The sequence below is a fragment of the Natator depressus genome, chromosome 11 (genome assembly GCF_965152275.1).
Source record: "Natator depressus isolate rNatDep1 chromosome 11, rNatDep2.hap1, whole genome shotgun sequence".
Classification (NCBI taxonomy): domain Eukaryota; kingdom Metazoa; phylum Chordata; order Testudines; family Cheloniidae; genus Natator; species Natator depressus.
Genome location: NC_134244.1, coordinates 13471952 through 13492238, shown reverse-complemented (window position 1 = coordinate 13492238; position 20287 = coordinate 13471952). Strand labels below are relative to the sequence as shown.

The 20287-nt window shown below is 48.4% G+C and overlaps 1 protein-coding gene across 1 annotated transcript in view; it reads left to right on the top strand.

The window, feature by feature from the left end:
• Positions 1-11652, top strand: part of LOC141995795 (protein mono-ADP-ribosyltransferase PARP14-like) — a 46043-nt gene extending 34391 nt beyond the window's left edge. The window contains exons 17-19 of the mRNA XM_074967196.1: positions 1754-1896; positions 5074-5248; positions 10645-11652. Of these exons, the coding sequence (XP_074823297.1) occupies positions 1754-1896; positions 5074-5248; positions 10645-10934 (608 nt within the window). The 3' untranslated portion in view covers positions 10935-11652. The remainder of the gene's footprint in view (positions 1-1753; positions 1897-5073; positions 5249-10644) is intronic.
• Positions 11653-20287: the final 8635 nt, after the last annotated feature.

Below are 20287 nucleotides of genomic sequence, written 5' to 3'. Positions count from 1 at the left end.
CCTTTGACAAGCCCTCACCAAAGGCTCCTGAGCAAAGTAAGCAGTCATGGGATAAGAGGGATGGTCCTCTCATGGAATGGTAACTGGTTAAAAGATAGTAAACAAAGGGCAGGAATAAATAGTCAGTTTTCAAAACGGAGAGAGGTAAATAGCGGTGTCCCCTGGGGTCTGTACTGGGCCCAGTCCTATTCAACATATTCATAAATGATCTGGAAAAAGGGGTAAACAGTGAAGTGGCAACATTTGCAGATGATACAAAACTACTCAAGATAGTTAAGTCCCAGGCAGACTGCGAAAAGCTACACAAGGATCTCTCAAAACTGGGTGACTGGGCAACAAAGTGGCAGATGAAATTAAACGTTGATAAATGCAAAGTAATGCACATTGGAAAACATAATTCCAAATATATATATAAAATGATGGGGCCTAAATTAGCTGTTACTACTCAAGAAAGAGATCTTGGAGTCATTGTGGATAGTTCTGTGAAAACATCCACTCTGTGCAGTGGCAGTAAAAAAAAAAAAAAAAAAAAAAAAGCAAACAGAATATTGGGAATCATTAAGAAAGGGACAGATAAGACAGAAAATATCATATTGCCTCTATATAAATCTATGGTACGCCCACATCTTGAATACTGCGTGCAGATGTGGTTGCCCCATCTCAAAAATATATGGGAATTGGGAACGGTTCAGAAAAGGGCAACAAAAATGATTAGGCATATGGAACGGCTGCCGTGTGAGGAGAGATTAATAAAACTGGGACTTTTCAGCTTGGAAAAAAGACAACTAAGGGGCGATATGATTGAGATCTATAAAATCATGACTGGTGTGGAGAAAGTAAATAAGGAAGTGTTATTTACTCCTCATAACACAAGAACTACGGGTCAGCAAATGAAATTAATAGGCAGCAGGTTTAAAACAAAAGGAAGTATTTTTTCACACAATGCACAGTCAACCTGTGGAACTCCTTGCCAGAGGATGTTGTGAAGGCCAAGACTATAACAGGGTTGAAAAAAGATTTAGATAAATTTGTGGAGGATAGGTCCATCAATGGCTATTAGCTAGGATGGGCAGGGATGGTATCCCTAGCCTCTGTTTGCCAGAAGCTGGGAATGGGCGACAAGGAATGGATCACTTGATTACCTGTTCTGTTCATTCCCTCTGGGGCACCTGGCACTGGCCACTGTTGGAAGACAGGATCCTGGGCTAGTTGGACCTTTGGTCTGACCCAGTGTGGCCATTCTTATGTTCTTACCTGTGAACCTTCAGATGTCTGGCTAAGGCCATGTCTACACTACCCGCCAGATCGGCATGTAGTGATCGATCTATCAGGGATCGATTTATCGTGTCTAGTGTAGACGCGATAAATTGATCCCCGATCGCTCTGCCGTCGACTCCAGAACGCCACCACGGCAAGAGGCGGAAGCGGAGTCGACGGGGGAGCAGCCGACGTCGATCCCGCGCCGCGAGGACACGAAGTAAGTGATTCTAAGTCGATCTCAGCTACGTCAACTTCAGCTACGCTATTCTCGTAGCTGAAGTTGCGTATCTTAGATCGATTTCCCCCTTTCTCCCCCCCCAGCATAGACCAGGCCTAAGACAGGATTATGCATTCTCTTGACAAAGAATGGCGTTAATTAGAGATTGAATAATAAATGAGCGTTCTACTTTCAGAAAGGATTTGTAATAAGGTATATGCCTGCATACCAGAGGAATCTAGTGTAAATAATATTAACAGAATGTTTACTTTGCAGGTAAATTAGTAGCTCTCCCTGAAGAGTGGTGTGATATGAAACAAGAACGTGTCAAAGTGGTGGAGTTACATCAAGAAATGAAAGAATATCAAGATGTTCAGATGAAGTTTCAACAGACGTGTTCAGCATTCAAAATTGAAAAGGTTAAAATGCTGCCCTAGTTTCTAGATATCTTGGTGACTGGCACTAGATTAGATAATGACGAAGGATGGACGAAGGGTTGGTTTAGCTTTCTAAATTTGGATAGTTCCTTGATAGGAGAGGAATGATTAATAGATTCATACATTCCAAGGTCAGAAAGGATCATTGCGATCACCTAATCTGACCACCTGTATAAAACAGGCCATAGAACTTCCGCAAAATAATTCATTTTGAACAAGAGCAGATCTTTTTAAAAACATCTAATCTTGATTTTAAAATTGTCAGTGATAGAGAATCCACCAGGACAAATGGTAAATGTTAATTACCCTTGCTGTTAAAAATTTATGCCTTCTTTCCAGTCTGAATTTGTCTAGCTTCAACTTCCAACCATGAGCAGACACAGTGAAAAAAATCCTTTCCTAGTCTGTTTTTATTTGTAATATATGTAGATCCTATTATTGCTTTGAAAAGAAGCTAAGCTATCGCAGATGTAGCCCCAGTTTTCAGAAGTCTAGCAAAGTCACTCTGCCCAACCTTATAGTGAGACTGTTTCTCAGAACAAGACTTCTCAAGACGGTGCTGAGAATGGGGGCTGGTGATGGAAATCCGTCAGCACTACCTTTCTTCCACCCTACATCTCGGACCAGAACCTCTGCTGGTGTAAATCAGCTTGGTTCCATTGAAGCCAATGAAATTATGCTGGTTTATATCAGCTGAATATCTCGGTCCTGATCTCCTGTGACAGGTCTTCTTGGGAGGGAAGCTCATCAGTCTGCTAGCATCTATCAAAAGAATTTAGGAGATCATCTCTCCTCTCTAGAGTCTTTATGAGGTGGTTGATGTCCCCTCCCCTGTCCAGTGCTTTTAGGGAGTGGCCAACATTCCCCTTTCAGAAACTTCTGATGCTTCATGGAGATTTCCCCTGGAATCTCTAAATTCCTTCTGAGATCTTCCTAAGTGTAACTAGTCAGGAAAAGCAAGACCCAATAGCTCCTCTAATTAGTTCCACTGCTGTGCTTTTTTAAGAGCTAACTGCACACTAGAGATTACTACACACAGGGAATTCTGTACAAAAAATATAATAAAAAGGGACTTGACCATGAAGACGGTTGCTACCATTATATCTACACTAGCTTTCTTCCTAAAAATCTCTCCATATTGCACTACGTGCAGCTCTGCCAGTGGGAACATACTATAGACCGGTTGCTGGGGTTGTAATCACTATGTAGTCTAACCCTGCTGAGAGCAAGTCAAGGCAACATGGGGTCAGATTTTTAAAGGTATTTAGGTGCCGAAAAATGCAGATAGGCACCTAGTGGTTGAAATCAATGGGAGTTAGACACCTAAGTGCCTTTGAAAATCCCACTCAGCTCCTATCAGCATCTTTATGTGCCTAAATGTCTGTAAAAATCTGGTCCGTGGTGTTTAAAACGCTGGCTGCCAATACCTTGTCTGCACTCGCACTTCCACTGTTACTACCAGCGGTGCAGTTGCACCAGTGATACTTCAAATATGGGAGACTTTAGGAAAGTTGCTAGTGTAGACAAAATAAATGTCTCACCTACTGGTGTGTGCATACAACCTGCTAGTTAGATGATTTGGGAGAATATTAATGATCTACAAAAAGAATCTTACACTGGCAAAGCAGATGGTATCAATATCACCATAATACTAACCATTATCAAAGTTAACATCACAGTTAAGATATTCAAAGCAAATCTTATGCAGCGTATAAGTCATATGTTTAGTACACAATGATATTAACCCTTTCATAGTAGCCTTTCTGCTACAGTGAAGCATAGTAATGTACTGTTTAATTTCCAGCAACCAAGAAGCTAAAATAAGGAGGATAAGTTCTCCTTCCTCTTCATCCCACTGGTTTGGGGGAGCTCCCACTTCTTTCTGGCTGGGGTAGTGTGGACTTTCCAAGTAAGAGAATCTGAAGTGTGAGCAATAGGAGGAGGTACCTTTCCACTTCCTCTCCTATAAAAGAAGTTCTGCCTACTGGCCATTTCCCTCTCTTTTCCAGACCGAACGCTGTCTGTTGCTTCTCCATTTGCAGAGGAGAAAAGACAGATAAACAATACATAATCATTTAATTTTATGCAAAATCCCTCTTTTGAAATACCTGTATATCCTCTAACCTGTCCTAAAGTCCTGCTTCAGATCTACCAGTTATAATAATTGTTACATCAGTACAGATGCACCATCCTGCTCAAGTCTAAATGATGGCAATTAGAGGAATTGGGATGTTCTGCTACACAGATTACTACATTGCTAATACACACACGCATACACTTGTTTAGCTGGATATAGGCCTGGTGGGGCACTGTTTCCTTTCAGATACACTTCTTTGCTGGTCTCTACTCTTTTCTTTTTGATGCATGCCGATCATCACAAGAAGCTACTACATCATCATATAATAGCAAGACAGTTAACAACATCCACCAAAACTGGTGATCTCCCCATCATATTTTGATATATTTTAGCCACTGCAACGTGCCATTTGAAAGCTAGCACCTCACTGAAGATGTATAAAAGATATGGGACAGCAGTGAAATGGTACAGAGAGAATCTAACTAACGAATCTACCTAAATGGATATGTTATTTTTATAACTACTACTAGTCTTACTGCACATTCTATTTATTTTTGATATCCTGTTAATCAACTATAAAAATGACACATTGGTCACAGAGTGAGGCTCTGAAAGTAAAATATTTTGTATCACATTGTGGGCCAGGTGCTCCTCTCAAGTGATGCCAATATCAAGCTGCTTTAATTGAAGATGTTGGTCATTATCAATATCATGTCTCATTTTTTAACTTTGTAGTTTGAGAGCATACAACATCATTACTACTGGCAGGCTTACCTCATAAAGAAGCAGGAGATGGATAGCAAAAACGGCAGCACAAATAATGAGAAGCTTCTATTTCATGGGATACGTAGTACTGCATTTATCATAACTAATCACAATGACACAATCAGTGCCAGTCACACAACCAGTTATACCCATGTCAATTTGGAGAAATTACAGTGAGTTTAGTGGAGTTGCTCAAGAGAAATATCAATATAAATAGGGCTAGAAAATGCCCCTTTGTAATTAATCATCCTGTTTTTCTGATTTGATGCCAAGGGTGTTAGTCATTATCAATAATATTTTATTTTCTCGTGTTGTAGATTGAAAGGATACAAAATCCTTACTACTGGCAGGCCTACCAAATAAAAAAGCAGGAGATGGATTCCAAAAATGGCAATACAAATAATGAGAGGCTTCTATTTCATGGAACAACGAGTGGCTCATTAACCATTATTAATAATAAGGGATTTAATCGCAGTTACGCCGGAATGAATGGTAATGTGAAATTTAAAGCATGTTGCTTTCATAAGCATGGGATAAAATAGGATGACAAGGTGTAACATTATCATGCTGTCAAAATACACATGTCTCCGATGCACAGTGATTCCTTATTGGCCCTGGAGACTATTCCTTTCTGTACATAGGTCAGGGGCGGGCAAACTTTTTTTGGCCTGAGGGCCACATCAGGTTTTGGAAATTGTATGGAAGGCCAGATAGGGGAGGCTGTTCCTCCAATCCCCCTTGCTTCTCGCCCCCTGAAAGCCCCGCTCCGGACTCCTGCCCCATCCAACCTCCCCCCTCCCCAGTTCCCTGACGGACCGCCCCTGGAACCCCTGTCCCCTGACTTCCCCCCCACCTCCGTTCCCCACCCTCTGACCACCCCAACCCCATCCACACGCCCCGCCCCCTGACCACCACCCTGAACTCCCCTGCCCTCTATCCGACCCGCCTGCTCTCTGCCCCCTTACCGTGCAGCACAGAGCACTGGTGGCTGGCGGCGCTACAGCCGTGCCGCCGAGAGCGTTGCGCCGGTGTAGTGTAGTAAATTGCTCTCTGTAACTGCTACCAGTAGCACATTCCTACGCAGCGCAGTTTAATACACTACACGGGCAGCATGGTGCACTGAGGCTGCAGGGGAGGGGCCGGGGGCTAGCCTCCTGGGCCAGGAGCTCAGGGGCCGGGCAGGAGGGTCCCGTGGGCCAGATGTGGCCTGCGGGCCATAGTTTGCCCACCTCTGACATAAGCTGTATTCTGTATGTGCCTCAGCTGTTCTCCATTGCAGTCATGACTCAGCTTTAGAAGTAATAATACAATAATGATTCTTAACACTCCTTTCATCGGATGATCTCAAAGCACTTCACAAACATTAATGCATTTAGGCTCCTACCACCCCTGTAAAGCAAGGAAGTATCCTCATATTATAGATAGGGAAACCAAAGCATGAAGACTTTCAGCATCTTCCCAAGGGACCAATAGCAGAACTGAAAATAGACCTTGGGAGTTTTTGCAAAAAGAACAGGAGTACTTGTGGCACCTTAGAGACTAACCAATTTATTTGAGCATAAGCTTTCGTGAGCTACAGCTCACTTCATCGGATGCATAAAGTGATGAAGTGAGCTGTAGCTCACGAAAGCTTATGCTCAAATAAATTGGTTAGTCTCTAAGGTGCCACAAGTACTCCTGTTCTTTTTGCGAATACAGACTAACACGGCTGCTACTCTGAAACTTGGGAGTTTTGTCTACCAGCCCTCTTTTTTTTGTGTGTGCCAATTAGTGCATCAGAGATACATGTGTGCAGCCAACATAAAATAAAATTCGAATGTGACCAACTGATTAGTTCTCTTGTGAGCCTGGAATCAGCAAGGTGATTTTATGGGACAGTATTACTTTAAAAGTTAAACTAATTCAGGGGTCTCAAATTCAAATGACCAGGAGGGCCACATGAGGACTAGTGCATTGGCCCGAGAGCTACATCACTGACACGCCCCCCCCTTGCTGCCCTTGGCCCCGACCCCACTCCCCCCTTTTATGAGGCCCCGCCCCTGCCCCACCTCTTCCCACCCCTTCCCTGCCCCCATTCCAACCCCTTCCCCAAAGTCCCCACCCCAACTCCGCCCCCTCCCTGCCCCCAGAGGGTGCAGGAGGGGTGTGGCAGGGGTGCAGGGTGCGGTAGGGGGTTCAGGGGAGGGAGTTGGGGTGTGGCAGGGGGTCAGGGGAGGGAGTTGGGGTGTGGGGTGTAGGAGGGGTGAGGAGTGTGGCAAGGGGCTCAGGGCAGGGGTTAGGGGTGCAGCAGGGGGCTCAGGGCAGGGGGTTGGGGTGCAGGAGGGGTGTGAGGTGTAGCAGGGGGCTCAGGGCAGGGGGTTGGGGTGCAAGAGGGGTGAGGGGTGTGGGCTCCGGCCTGGCACTGCTTACCTAGAGTGGCTCTGGGGTGGCAGCAGTGCGCACCGGGGCCACGTCCCTGCTGCCCCTGGGGGAGCACAGGGCTCCATGCGCTGCTTTTGCCGCTCCTCCAGGTACCTCCACCAAAGCTCCCATTGGCTGCGGTTCCGCGTTCCCAGCCAATGGGAGCTGTGGGGGGCATGCCTGGAAGCAATGCACGGAGCCCTCTGCGCGCAGCCCCCCCCCACCCTCAGGGACGTGGTGCCGGGAGCAGCGTGGGGCTCGCCGTGCCAGGAGGGCCAATCTCGGCCCACAGGCTGTAGTTTGCCCAACCCTGGCCCGGAAGTAGGCGGGGGGGGCGCGGGGAGCTTGGCGGGCCGCAGGAAATAGACCCGTGAGCCACGTGTTTGAGACCCCTGAACTAATTGTTGTGCTGACAACCCCACCACAGTCGTCAGTGGAGGCATTTGTCTTCTATTAACATCAGTCTGGATTGTCTCCCTCCACATGCAGATCTCATACCTGCCATGTTGAAGAAGGATAAACCTCCTTTGCAGAATGGAAAGGGGTGGAGAATGGCAGATCAGAGAGATTTGTGAATTGGATGGGAGCATATAACTATTTTGTCCGTTTGGCCCTGTGAAGGTTAATCAGAAAAGATAATACAGCATAGTACTAAATGTTCTTTTTGGTATGGGGACAACTGTGAACGGACTGAGTCCCTGGTGAAGCGGTTCTAATGAATCTGTGCTTCCAGGGAGCTGTGGAGGACCTGACTTCCTGGGATCGCCCAAAAATGGAAATGAGCCCCACAGTCTGTTCTCAAAACAAAATGATAGAGGAGAAATGCTGCAGGGAGATTCTCTAGATGTCCTGTCCCAGAGTCCTCTCACAGGCCGCCAAGTTTGTGGAGTACTGCGAGACAATACTATTTACTGCTGTATACCTGACAGCATAATGTCAGATTATCCATCTTTCTGTCTCTGCTTCCCTTCTCGGCCCCAGCATCCCTCCAGAAACTCCCTGTTTGTTTCCCATTTTCAGAACCCCCCATCTCTGCCTTCTTCCAGGAAATACCCCCTCATTTTCCATGTTGATGGGTGCACTAGGTACACCTAAGACAGAGATACAGAGAGAGCCATTAAAAGATAACGTTTGCCAACCTACCGTACATCCGATTTATTTTCTGTTCAAGGTGTCGGAAAAAGGGGTATCTCAGGTACTGCTGTCTGGAAAATGCTGTTGGCAAATACTGATTTTTTTATATATATATTAAATAGTGTTCACTGTGGACAAATAGAGCATCTCACGTGGCTGTGACACGTAGCTCTAATATTTGCCTGTTGTTTTTAGTATGATGTACTGATGATATCTAACCCTTATAATACTACCCAATTTCCGGGTAGATGACACTTGGAAACTGAGTACCTCGTGAGGGCTGGAAGCAGTTCTTGCCTATTTGTTTATCTAGGATTTGCAGGACTGTGTTGGGAGTGGGGTGGATGGGTCTTTGTGGTTTATTTTTTTGGTGTGGAGAGGTTATAGGAGGAGAGTTTAGGCAGCTGGTAGGTGCTGGTGTATGTAGGAGGAGGTTTCAACAGCTGGGATAGGACTCAGATTTCTTATTGGGGTGAGGGTAAGGGGAGAATTAGGCTGCTTTGCCAGTCTGTGAATCAATATAGTTGTCTGCAGAAGCTCAATGTAGCTTAATATGCTCATCTTCAGTGTTCTGCTCTGCCTGTTTTAGCTGATGACTCACTGCTCCAATGGAAGCTCTAGGAGGCATTGTGTTTGAAGCAGAAAGTGTCTCTCAAAGGTCTGGGGAGTGTGGCCGATGCATTAGCCTTGGAGAGTATGCAGCATCTGCTCTCCTCTCCACCTAGACAGTTCTTCTCAGGTCTACTTTTATCTTCAACAGTGTGTCTCAGATCAGGACACAGTTATTCATAACCAATGAACAAGTTTTTATTAATTCACCCAGAACCCCACAGGTATATAATCAACAGTTGTCAGTTCTTCAGTATTTCTAATGCATTTATCAATCTTCAGGTCATTCTGCAAGATGTAAAGATGCACTTTGTCTAGGGTTTGATTTGAAATGGACTAGTTTTAACACATCAAAAACAATTGCTTAAAAGTTTTCTTTGACATTCTACTAGTCTAGTTTGCTTGAACTTACAAAGGAGAAACATTTTTATAGAATCACTTAGTTAAAATCCCCAAATAAATTTCCTTGAAGTCTGACTAGAAAGTGTGCAGACCCAACCAGTTTCTTATTCCTGGTGGAAGAGAGCTTCCAACTTCAACTTATCTGGGATTCCTTAGACATGCCTCCCACATTAAAGATGTGGATTGTTGGTCTTCTGTTGTGAGCAAGCAGAGGTGGAGTGAACAAAGGTACATCTTGTAATCTCGTCTTGTAACAATGGAACGGCTGCCATATGAGGAGAGATTAATAAAACTAGGACTTTTCAGCTTAGAAAAGAGTCAATTAAGGGGGGATATGATTGAGGTCTATAAAATCATGACTGGTGAGGAGACAGTAAATAAGGAAGTGTTATTTACTCCTTCTCATAACAACAAGAACTAGAGGGTCACCAAATGAAATTAATAGGCAGCAGGTTTAAAACAAACAAAAGGAAGTATTTTTTCACACAATGCACAGTCAACCTGTAGAACTCCTTGCCGGAGGATGTTGTGAAGGCCAAGACTATAACAGGGTTCAAAAAAGAACTAGATAAGTTAATGGAGGATAGGTCCATGAATGGCTATTAGCCAAGATGGACAGGGATGGTGTCCCGAGCCTCTGTTTGCCAGAAGCTGGGAATGGGCGACAGGGGATGGATCACTTGATGATTACCTGTTCTGTTCTTTCCTTCTGGGGCACCTGGCATTGGCCACTGTCAGAAGACAGGATCCTGGGCTAGATGGACCTTTGGTCTGACCCAGTATGGCCGTTCTTATGTTCTAACCTTGTTTGTATACTCAATGGAGTGATCATTTTCCTGATTGTGTATAGTTACAGTATATTCAAGGCATATTTGATATCTCTGCACTTCAGGCCCATTCTGCTTATGAAATACTATTTGTTTTAGCAATTTTCTCCAGATATCAGTAAGAAGGAATGGGCCCCAGTGCAAGAAACATGGTTCCACTGCAGTCATGACATCTGTAACACCAATATATTAAATTGTAATAGTGTGAAAGATAGATTCCATAGATTCTAGGATAAACCAAGAGAGTATAATGTCCTGCAGCAGCTCCACAGTGAGAGAAGAACCTGGAGCTAAGTGATAAACTGCCAGCTTGATGATATTACGCTTGACATTGGTAAAAGGCTCCATACCAAGTAAGTCTGGAATGGTGCTGTGGCCCTAATTTCAATTCCAGATGTTCTTTTTTATTCATGGCAAGGTTTGGTGAAGGTTGTAGGCATCTTGGATATAGAAAAGTGAAAGACAAATGATGGTTGTTCATGAAAAATTCTCAGATCTTTCTCTTTCTGATCGCAGCTGCATGCTATGGGAATGGAACCTACTTTGCTGTCAATGCCAATTATTCTGCCCATGATACCTACTCAAAACCAGATGCAAATGGGAAAAAATACATGTACCTGGCCCGAGTCCTCGTTGGAGAATATTGTGCTGGACAAAAAGGAATAATTGCACCACCATCAAAAAACAACACTGATCCGACAGATCTGTTTGATAGTGTGACTGACAATAAGCCAAATCCATCAATGTTTGTCATATTTAATGACATTCAAGCTTACCCAGAATATCTTATTACTTTCACTAAATAAGCATTCTTTGTTACATGCAAGAGACTTTTAATCTTTATTTTGTAAGATTGCCTCAAAGACCATAAGTTAATGAGAAAAAATTTGCAATGAAAGATGGTAAAACATATTTTACTATGTTAGCTTTAGCTTATGTTAGCTTAAAGTTTGATTGTTATGTATATGCCCAGTTGTTTAAATATACTTTTGTAATAGTCAAAAAACAAGAGAGCCTACTTACAAAAAATATTTGCAACTACTGGAACAGGGGTGAGCAAACTACAACCCGGGGGCCACATCCAGCCCGTCAGACATTTTAATCCGGCCCTCAAGCTCTCGCTGAGGAGCGGGATCCAGGGCTTGCCCCACTCTGGCGCTCCAGCCAGGGAGCAGAGTCGGCGGGTTGCGCCACTCCGTACGTGCCAAGGCTCTGCACGGCTCCCGGAAGCCATGGCATGTCCCCCATCTGGCTCCTACGCATAGGGGCAGCCAGGGGGTTCGCACGCTGCCCCCGCCCCAAATGCAGCACCTGCAGCTCCCATTGGCTGGGAACCGCGGCCAAAGGAAGCTGCAGGGGCAGCACCTGTGGATGTGGCAGCGCGCAGAACCGCCTGGCCGCGCTTCCATATAGGAGCTGGAGAGGGGACATGCCACTGCTTCCAGGAACTGCTTGAGGTAAGCACTGCCCAGAGTCTGCATCCCTGACCCCTTCCAGCCCCCCAACTCCGTGCCCCATCCCTGATCCCCCTCCCACCCTCCAAACCTCTTGGTCCCAGCTTGGAACACCCCCAACCCCTCATCCCCAGCCCCACCCGAGAGCCCACACACCCAGCCGGAGCCCTCACACCCACCCCCACACCTCAACTCTCTGCCCCAGCCCGGAGCCCCCCCCACACCCTGAACTCATTTCTGGTCCCACCCCAGAACCCGCACCCCAGCCAGAGCCCTCACCCCCTCCCACACCCCAACCCCCAATTTTATGAGCATTCGTGGCCTGCCGTACAATTTCCATACCCAGATGTGGCCCTCGGGCCAAAAAGTTTGCCCACCACTGTACTAGAACATGCTAACCGTTTACACTGCATGAAGTTTCAAGTTCAATTTTCAAAAATGAAAACTGCTCAATTACATTACATATCAACCCAATGAACAATATTCTTGCATTGTATCCAAACACATTTTAATTATTAGTCTTTCTTATTCAGAATTATGACTGAGCACAACTAATAATTCTACAAGCCAGGTATTCAGTTCATGAGTTTGTATATTTTACAGCAGTGTCTGACACTGTAAATCAAGGAACAAATAAACTTAGAATAGTACCAATTAATAAGTGACTGTCCTAAGCCTTATGATGCTAATATACTGAACAATTGTACTTCAGGCAGTTAGCTTCTTACTCTGCATCTTCAGTCAAGATGTCATCATGTTATATTTATAGTACCTGCAATAAAGCTGAATTAGTTACAGTAAATGGTTGTTGCATGTTGTGTTATGCTGATGGCATTTGTTCGGGGGTAGTTTGTATTTCTGTTACAAATCTCTGTCACTGTGTTTTCATAATTCAGCTATGAAAACATGGACTGCAGATTCTCTAATCAGGTTTTGCTTTTTTAGAAAAACTTTACTCTCAGGATTTTTCTATATGAATAGACCATAACTTAAAATGACATTTATTGCTGTTATGTACAGCTTTTATCACGTTCCATAATCTTTCATTCAGCAGCAGCACATAGCGTAGGGTCTGACCTTCCAAAAACTTACTTAATCCAGTAGTGGATGGTTGCAAGATTGGACCCACTGTTTGCATAATAATTTATAACACTTTTTCTGGTATGCTACACCACAAAAAAGCACTCATTCTGAAATAAAAGTGGGGCGATATACTGGCATAGCTGTAACAGTATAATTATACCGGTATAGTTCTGGCAGTAAATTTCCTCATGTAGACAAGCCTGAAGGAGTTTTGCTCCATGGTAGCTACAGTGATGTACCTGGTTTGTCGGGGTAAGTTGGACAATTGCAAATCCTTCCGTACGGTGGCGCAGTTTTTCTGCAGTGCAAAAATCCTTAATGTAGACAAGCCCTTGGAAAGTTCTACCTGTTTACTAAAGCTTAACACTTCACTGCCACTGTCTCTCTCCCACGCACATTCACAGTCATACTTTGGCTTTCGCGTCTTATAGTTCATATAATTTACAGGAAAGTCTTCCGAAAATAGTCAGCACGTTGGAATTGGAAACGATGGGGTGAGAGGGGATGAGGGCAGTTGGGGAGGAAGGTTGGAGGTTTGACTCCTGGGTGAGGGGTGGGGATGTAGGAGTGCGTGGAAGTTTGCCTGGGATAGAGGAATGGAAATGTGAGCAGTAGGCTGGGGTTTATTCTGAGGAGGAAGAAAATCGGAGGAGAGCAGCAGCAGCTGAGGAACTTCATGAAGGATGAGTGCTGGATCATGTTACAAAAAGGAATAGGAGCAGGGAGGATCCTCCTACAGAGAAATGAAAGTGAAACACCCAATAACTGGGTGTGTTACAGAAAGGAATGGAAGCGAAAGATTAATTTCCTGCAGAGAAATTAATAATTTGGTGGGTTTGAGTGATTGGGGGGGAAGGGGGGAAGTAAGGCCAGGCTCCCTCCTTTGTCCCTCAGAAGTAGCTGATCCTGGCCAGGGAGGTGAAGGATCCCTTCCTTGTGCTGGTAGAGAGGTTGGGGGGTGGGGGAGGTCAGATCTCCCCAAGAGCCAGAGGAAAAATCTCCTCTGCCACTTTCAGAGCCAGAAGAAATTGGGGGCTGGGGAGGGAGATCCAGGAGTGGCCTAGACAGGTCCTGGTTTGCTTTGCACAGGAGGAAAGTAAGGGGTGACAGATCTCGTTTCTTTCTTGTTTTTTGTTCATAGTTTGGGTAATAAAATCCTAATTAGATAATCGTTTTTTGTCTCAATATGTTAGTACAAAGTAATTAACTTTTCAGTAGAAAACTTGAACAGTGGTAGAAGGTTTCAGAGTAACAGCCGTGTTAGTCTGTATTTGCAAAAAGAAAAGGAGTACTTGTGGCACCTTAGAGACTAACCAATTTATTTGAGCATAAGCTTTCGTGAGCTACAGCTCACTTCATCGGATGTAGCTCACGAAAGCTCATGCTCAAATAAATTGGTTAGTCTCTAAGGTGCCACAAGTCCTCCTGTTCTTTTTAGTGGTAGAAGGTGTAATTTTTCTCCGCCATGATGAGAATAATAAAAAACGGGAATGGAAGGCTGCATGATTAGCAGTGATAACGAACAGTCATCTTGGTAGACTTGTGCTTAGGCTAGAACAATGCTGCAGCCCTAAATGTCAGTCTCAGGTTATTTTTATTTAACAAGGTTTGGAAAAGGTTGCTGATTTCAGGGGCTACATCAGTGTGAAAGGGGGCTACATCAGGGGCTACATCATTTGCTCATTAAAACGTTTCAGAACTTGTGTCTCTTGCCACAGCCACAGCATTTGGAAGTGGAACCTATTTTGCTGTCCATGTACAGTACTCACCTGAGAAAAAGGCTACTGATGTAGTATGTTGTTTCCCAGGGTGCTCACAGATGCCCAAGGCACAGAGCGTCTTTGAGTGATTGCTCATGTCCATTGCACAATAGGTGTGCATGCTCGCCACGTGCACCGGTGCCAGAAGTTTTTCCCCTAGCAGTATCCATAGGGGAGCACCCCTAGCGACCCCTGGAGTGGCGCCTCCATGGCGCAGTATAAGGGGCACTGCACACTCCCCGCACCCTCAGTTCCTTCTTGCCGCCAGTGAAGGTGCGTCGGAACTGCTCTGCTCCAGTGTGGCTGCAGCTTCCCTCTTGAACTCTCGTTCATTCATAGTCAGTAGTACCTGTAGTTAAAGTGGTTTAGTTTAGCGTTAGCTTAGTTTAGTGCGCCCGGGTCGGGGCATGCCCCGTGCCCCAGCCTTTAAGTCGTGCGACACTTGCAGGTGGCCGATGCCAGCGAGTGATCTGCACGCAGACTGTTTACGCTGTCTGGGGGAAACCCATCTCAGCGATCGCTGCAAAATTTGCAGATCCTTCAAGCATCGGACCAAGAAGGAAAGGGACATTCGGCTCCGAGCCATTCTGATGGAGTCAGCACTGACCCCAACTCTGGTGCGCCACTCCGAGTCGGCACCAAGTACCGTGGTGTCTGTGCATGGCGACCCTTCGGTGCCTCCCACCAGTCAGCACCGTTCCCTGTCCATGGGGCATGTCAAAAAGGCTAAGAAGAGGTCTTCTTCACCGAGACACAGGAGCTAAAGAAATTGCTTCCCGGTCCAGAGGCAAGCCACCGCTTGGATCTCCGCAGTCAGTGCCTGGTTGGTATCGTTCACAGTCTAGGGAATGTTCCCAACTCCGTTCGCTGCTCAGCGACCGCCCTATCCGCAGTCCCCGTTGACCCCCACCAGGTTGTCTGGCTGGATTCGGACTGGCAGGGGTTCCAGGCACCGCTCCACCTCAAGGGACCATAGACCTCATGAGGAGAGTGTGCCCCGTCGAGACTGGGACAGATGGCACCGGAGGTCCGTGTCTCCAAGAGGCTACCATGGCCCGTCGCGGTATGGGCATCGATGCCGTTCCCGTCCTTTGTCTCGCTCCAGGACCCTGCCACGGCACCGCTCCCACAGTCTCAGGCGTTGATCGTCGGCACCTTGCCGTCGCGGATCCGCCCATCGGAGCTGACCGCAGAGCAGCTGCTACTGGCGGTGGTACTGCTCCCCCACGCCGGGATCACAGTCTCATGGTTGGCACCGTTCCTGACACCGCCGCTCCTTCCGCTCCTCGGAGAGTGGCTGGTCGTACTCCAGCCCGGCCTCCCTTGGCAGTTGTCAGTCGATGGGCCAGGCTGAGCAGCCTGCTCTGCTGGTGCCGCAGCAGCTGCAGTGGCACCGGGCTCCTTGGCCAGCACCGTGGTACCAATGGGCCCCGTGGCCCCCCGACACAGCCCCTGGTGGTGGTTTTCTCTGTGGCCGGAGCCTCGGAGAGACCGTCAGCCTCCCTATCTCAGCCTCCCAGGAAGGAGTCAGTGGGGCATTCATCTCCCGTTCGGCACCCGGAGGGTAACCAAGTGGTGGGGCCTCCGGCACTGGTGGTTACGCAGAGTACCACACCCCCATCCTCGTCCTTCCCGATGAGGCTATTACGGTCCCTCCTCCACCTATTCTGCAGGAGGACTCTAATGCCCACCAGGAACTGTTGAAAAGGGTGGCATCAAGCCTCAACCTTCAAGCCGAGGAGGAGGAAGAACCCTCGGACTCCCTCTTCAACGTCCTCTTGGCCTCAGCAGCGGGCAGGGTGGCCCTCCCACTCCACGAAGGGGTGGCAAAGATTTCCAACGCCTTGTGGCAAACCCCAGCTTCCTTGCCCCCCATCTCTAAGAGGGCAGAACAGCCACCAAGGGGCATGAATTCCTGTACACCCACCCTGCCCCCAACCACAGGGAGAGTCCAGGCCAAGCAGCCCCTACTCCGAAAAATAAAGACTCAAGGAGGCTGGACTTAAGAATGGAAACTCGAGGACGAATAAATCTGTTAAAGGGTGGCAAACCACCAAGCCCTCCTGGGGTGGTACGAATTCAATTTGTGTGGCTCTCTGCCCAAATTCGAGGACTCCCTCCAGGAGCGTGATATGAAGGAGTTCAAGGCTCTGGTGGAGGAGGGTACAGTGGCTGCCAGGGTGACCCTGCAGGCAGCGTCGGATGCCTCGGATACGGCTGCAAGATCTATGGCCTCCGCCGTGTCCATGAAGAGGGCGTCGTGGTTCCTGCTGTCTGGGCTGTCCAGCAAGGCACAGAACTCCTTGCAGGGCCTTCGATGGCAAGGCCCTGTTTGCGGAACAGACGGACGTGAAATTGCATGGCCTGAAAGATTCCCACACAACGCTTAAGACCGTTGGCCCCTATGTCCCGGCTCCGGCCAGGACCAAGTTTAAGCCTCAGCAGGCTCCCACCCAAGCCACCCACTCTGAGTATGAGCCCCCTCATAAAAAGTCACGGGACTATAAGAAACGCCTGCAGAGGCAGTCCCTGTCTGCTCCCCAACCTGGGCCTTCCAAGGGCAAACAGGCAGGAAAACGTCAGTTTTGATGGGACATCCGGGGGCGACTTACCAGTTCATACCAGGGATCCACCCACAATAAAGCTTCTCTTCTCAAGCCCGTTGTATGCTTTTTTCCTGGAGTGGTGGTTGCAGCTGACCTCAGACCAATTGGTCCTAAACACCATCTCTCGGGGCTACACCCTCCAGTTTACCTCTACCCCGCCCAACCACTCCCCATCCCCATCTCTCCTGCAGGGACCCCTCTCACGAGGCCCTGGTTAAGCAGGAGGTGGGACAGCTCCTTGGCCTAGGAGTGGTGGAAGTGGTGCCAGCGGAGTTCAGATGCAAGGGTTTCTACTCCCGCTCTTTTCTTATTCCAAAAGCCAAAGCGGGGCTCAGGCCCATCCTGGACCTGCGAGGCCTGAACCAGTACATGGCAAGCCTCAAGTTTTGCATGGTGTCTGTGGCCTCCATCATCCCTTCCCTGGATCCTGGGGACTGGTACGCCACCCTCGATCTGCAGGACATGTACTTCCATGTTCATATATTTGAGGGGCACAGATGTTTCCTCTGTTTCACAGTGGAAAACTACCAATTTACGGAACACTACCAATTTACGGTCCTCCTGTTTGGCCTGTCCGCTGCTCCCAGGATGTTCACAAAGTGCATGTCTGTGGTAGTGGCCTACCTCAGACGTTGTGGAGTTCAGATCTTCCCCTGTCTCAGCGACTGGCTGATCAAGGGCAGCTCCAGGTCGCAGGTGCGGGATCATGTGGTGCTCCTCCTGTCCATGTGCACCACTCTGGGCCTGTTGGTAAATGACACCAAGTCCACCTTAGTCCCGGTGCAGCACATAGTTTATTGGGGCAGTCCTGGACATGACATCGGCCAGGGCCTCCCTCCCACTGGACAGATTCGAGACCCTAAAAGGGCTCATCGACACGGTCACAAGGTTCCCCGTGACCACAGCCAGGGCGTGCCTCCAGCTCCTGGGTCACATGTCGGCGTGCACATATGTGGTTCGCCACGCCAGACTCAGGATGAGGCCCCTCCAGCTCTGGTTGACCTCGATGTCCTTCCAGGCCAGAGACAGGGTGGACAAAGTCCTCACTGTGTCCGAACCAGTGATCGCCTCCCTACAATGGTAGTCCTCCCTGGAGAACATGCTCCATGGGGTCCTGTTCAGGGGCAGACCCCCATCGGTGGAGCTGGTGTCCAACGCGTTGGACCTGGGGTGGAGAGCCCATGTAGGGAACGTTCAGACCCAAGGTCTATGCTCCGCGCAGGACCTTGCCCTGCATATAAACGTCAAGGAGCTCAGGGTGGTCCTTCTGGCATGCGCGGCCTTCCGCTCACACCTGGAGGGCAGAGTGGTCAGGGTTCTCACAGACAACATGGCCTTGATGTTTTACATCAACCGGCAAGGCGGGGCCCGCTCCTCTGCCCTCTGCCAGGAAGCCCGCAGGCTGTGGGACTTCTGTATAGCCAACAATATTTGCTACAAGCCCACCACTTACCAGGTGCCCTGAATCACCTGAGCCGAGATTTCTCCTCTCAGAACGAGTGGTCGCTACGCGCAGAGGTGGTGCACAGGCTTTTCCAAGCGTGGGGCACTCCCCAGGTGGACCTGTTCGCAACACGGCAGAATCGCCCGTGTCCCTGCTTCTACTCTGGGGTTTGGGGTTGGGTGTGGGTGCCATCTCCGATGCCTTCCTCCTATCCTGGTTGGGCCAGCTTCTCTATGCCTTCCCCCCGATCCTGCTGATCAGCAAGGTCTTGGAGAAAATAAAAACAGACAGGGCCCAGGTCCTCCTGATTGCCCCGGCATGACCCAGGCAACATTGGTACGGGACTCTCACAAGCCTGGCAGTTGCCCTGCCGTGGCCGTTGCCATCCCACCCGGACCTGCTATCCCAGGACCAGGGCCGCCTCCTGCACCCCAACCTAGCAGCACTCCACCTCACAGCATGGCTGCTCAATGGTTAGGCCGGGAGGAAAGGACGTGCTCGGAAGGGGTTCAGCACGTCCTCCTGGAAAGCAAACGGCCCTCCACCATCAGGCCTACCTGGCAAAGTGGTCTCGGTTTTCCCGGTGGGCAGCTGATCAGGGTGTTTCACTCGTGGCTGCTCCAATCCAGTTCATTTTAAACTACCTCCTTCACCTTAGAGCCCAGGACCTTGTGCCCTTGTCTGTCAAGGTGCACTTGGCAGCCATATCAGCCTTCCACTCACCGATGCAGGGTCATACGGTATTCTCCCATGCTATGACTGGCTGATTCCTTAAGGGATTGGATTGTCTTTTCCCTTATGTTAGGCCCACAGTCCCACAGTGGGACATGAACTTGGTGCTGGCCCGGTTGACGGGTCCCCCGTTTGAGCCGCTAGCTACATGCTCCTGGTTGCACCTTTTGTGGAAGGTGGCCTTCCTGGTGGCGATCACATCAGCTAGACGGTTCTTGGCGCTCAGGGCCCTGATCGCCGAGCCCCCGTACGCGGTGTTCCACAATGATAAGGTCCAACTCCAGCAGCATCCTTCGTTCCTCCCTAAGGTGGTCTCCATCTACCACATGGGTCAGGACGTCTTCCTGCTGGTCCTCTGTCCCAAGCCCCATGCGTCCAGGGAGGAGCGCCGCCTCCACACGCTGGATGTGAGACGAGCTCTGGCCTTTGACCTAGAACGGATGAAGCTGTTCAGGAAATCTTCGCAGCTGTTCATTGCCTCGGCCGAAGGCAGGAGAGGTCAGCTGATCTCCACTCAGCAGCTATCCAACCGGATCACCTCGTGTATTCATACCTGTTATGATCTGGCGGGAATCCCCCCCGCCGTTGATTGTGAGGGCACACTCGACTAGGGCACAAGCCTTGTCGGCTGCCTTTTTAGCCCATGTCCCTATTCAGAATATTTGTAGGGCTGCCACATGGTCTTCGGTCCACATGTTCACCTCGCATTATGCAATTGTCTCCCAAACCAGGGAGGACGCTGGGTTCGGCAGGGCTGTACTCCGTCCTGAGAGTCTGTGAACTACCCACCTCCAACAGATATAGCTTGGAATCACCTATTGTGGAATGCACATGAGCAATCACTCGAAGAAGAAAAGACAGTTACCTTTTCCGTAACTGGCGTTCTTCGAGATGTGTTGCTCATGGCCATTCCACGTCCCATCCTCCTTCCCCTCTGTTGGAGTTGTCTGGCAAGAAGAAACTGAGGGTGGGGGGAGCGTGTAGCGCCCCTTATACCGTGCCATGGAGGCGCCACTCCAGGGGTTGCTAGGGGTGCTCCCCTACGGGTACTGCCAGGGGGAAAAACTTCCGGCACCGGTG